The sequence below is a fragment of the Episyrphus balteatus genome, chromosome 4 (assembly GCF_945859705.1).
Source record: "Episyrphus balteatus chromosome 4, idEpiBalt1.1, whole genome shotgun sequence".
NCBI lineage: Eukaryota > Metazoa > Arthropoda > Insecta > Diptera > Syrphidae > Episyrphus > Episyrphus balteatus.
In genome coordinates this window covers 27,519,896-27,521,547 of record NC_079137.1, presented here as the reverse complement: position 1 = coordinate 27,521,547, position 1,652 = coordinate 27,519,896, and the positions used below count along the sequence as shown (strand labels likewise).

General features: G+C 36.7%; 1 protein-coding gene across 1 annotated transcript; it reads right to left on the bottom strand.

Annotated features, from left to right (window-relative positions):
- Window positions 1-295: 295 nt before the first annotated feature.
- On the bottom strand, window positions 296-1,441 carry LOC129918828 (thioredoxin domain-containing protein 15). The gene is made up of 2 exons (XM_055999572.1): window positions 1,304-1,441; window positions 296-1,242 (listed from the first exon to the last, which is right to left on the bottom strand). Exons 1-2 carry the CDS (start codon window positions 1,338-1,340, stop codon window positions 395-397), a joined length of 885 nt encoding a protein of 294 aa, XP_055855547.1. The 5' UTR covers window positions 1,341-1,441; the 3' UTR covers window positions 296-394.
- Window positions 1,442-1,652: the final 211 nt, after the last annotated feature.

Sequence of the window (1,652 nt, the reverse complement as noted above, 5' to 3'; positions counted from 1 at the left end):
TAAACAAAAAAATATTGAACGTAGAGAGGTTTTTGAATCAGATTGTATGGGACCAGTGAAGTTGTTTTTAGTAAAATATGTAGGTAGATGAATCATATATGATACATGGGACTCTGCAGGCTTGGGACAAAACATATATTTTGAGTCATATGCGACTCATTGGACAAAGATGTTAAAGATCTTTCCAAAATTACTCTCACTCACTCATACCCAAACATTTCTTAGGCTACCGCCTCGAGTTTGACTTTTTTTCGATATTCTATTTAACTAACGCAAATAAAAAGTAGTGGCGCAGTTGTTTTTATTAACCACATTTATTTAAAACTCGATACTAATAAAATAATAAATATTTAAAATGGAAATAATAAAGGATAAGAACAAAAGATTTCTCAATTTAACTGTGCTCCAACTGAGCTTCTGACTCCCTCCAAGTTCTCTGAATCATTTCAATCATTTGTTTGCACATTGCCGACTTTGAGAAATAATTTCCAGCACAAAAAATTATAAAAGCCCAAGCAAGCAAGAGATAATAATCGGGACTTTCTTCGGCAACAATTGGCAACGGACCTCTAAAATCATCCGAAGTTATCGTTGCATATGTAGGAACTGCCAATCCAGTGTGGCGAGTTACAAACTTTCTGAAATCCCAATCGTCGCCATAGAACTTAACAATCGGTCGCCCCTGATGGAATAGCAGTATTGTCGGCAATCCAACTATTCCAAACTCCGCATTGAAACTATGGAACTTGTAAGCGTCTATAGCTGCAATCTTTAGATTGGGAAACAACTTCGGTAATGGATTGAATATTGGGGCTACTCGGGCGCATCCCGGACATGATTTTGAATAAAACATAATAAGTACGCAGCTTCCTTCGACATTGCGCTTCGTGGAGTTGCCTATTGGTTTAAGCAAAGCCACTATGTCCATGACTGTGTCAGGCATAAGCAAGGTGGAATTGACACTCTCATTGGGTAAACATTTAACGACAATTGGCGCCTTGGCTTCTGGGCGACCAGCTTTGAGGTGAGCAATTTCGTAATCATATAAACTGCATTCGTAGTTTTCGTATCGAAAACTGATGTAATCTATAAAGTTATAAAATGAGACTCCTTTCAATTGTCCGCTGCCAGTTGGTGTAGTTGTATCATCGTCTTCTTTGGCCTTCGAATCCAAGAAATCTCCATTGAGAAAATTTACTATTGTTTTGAGCGCTTTGAGCTCCATTGAGTGTACCGTGGAACCTGCAATGAAATTGTTAACATTGATTTACCTATGCATTTTTAATTAAATTGACTTATATACCCAGTAGCAAAAGGCATCCTATTTTAAAGATCAGCATATTTTTGTTCTCGAACTTCGTAAAAAATTAATCAACAAATAAAAAAATGGAAACGTCAATGAACTGTCAATGAAGTTTTCTAGTGCGTTTTTATTTGGCGTTCATATTTGTATACTATAATTTGTAATGCCTGATTTACATGAGCGACAATTGCCAGTGTTCTATTAATTTTTCGTTTTGCCTGATTTCCCTTCAAGCAAGAAAAACGAGTTCAGAAAAGACACTCCGACCGAGAAAAACGGGGTTGCACTCACACACTTGCAACTTTTTGTCGAAGGAGAAATCGTGGTGAAAAAACCAATACATATAAAA

Bases quoted from the DNA above. Each gene is read 5' to 3' on its own strand.
- LOC129918828 (XM_055999572.1), bottom strand. From the start codon at position 1,340: ATGCTGATCTTTAAAATAGGATGCCTTTTGCTACTGG. The intron at 1,243-1,303 runs GTATATAAGTCA...ATTTCATTGCAG, and splicing joins AGGATGCCTTTTGCTACTGG to GTTCCACGGTACACTCAATG.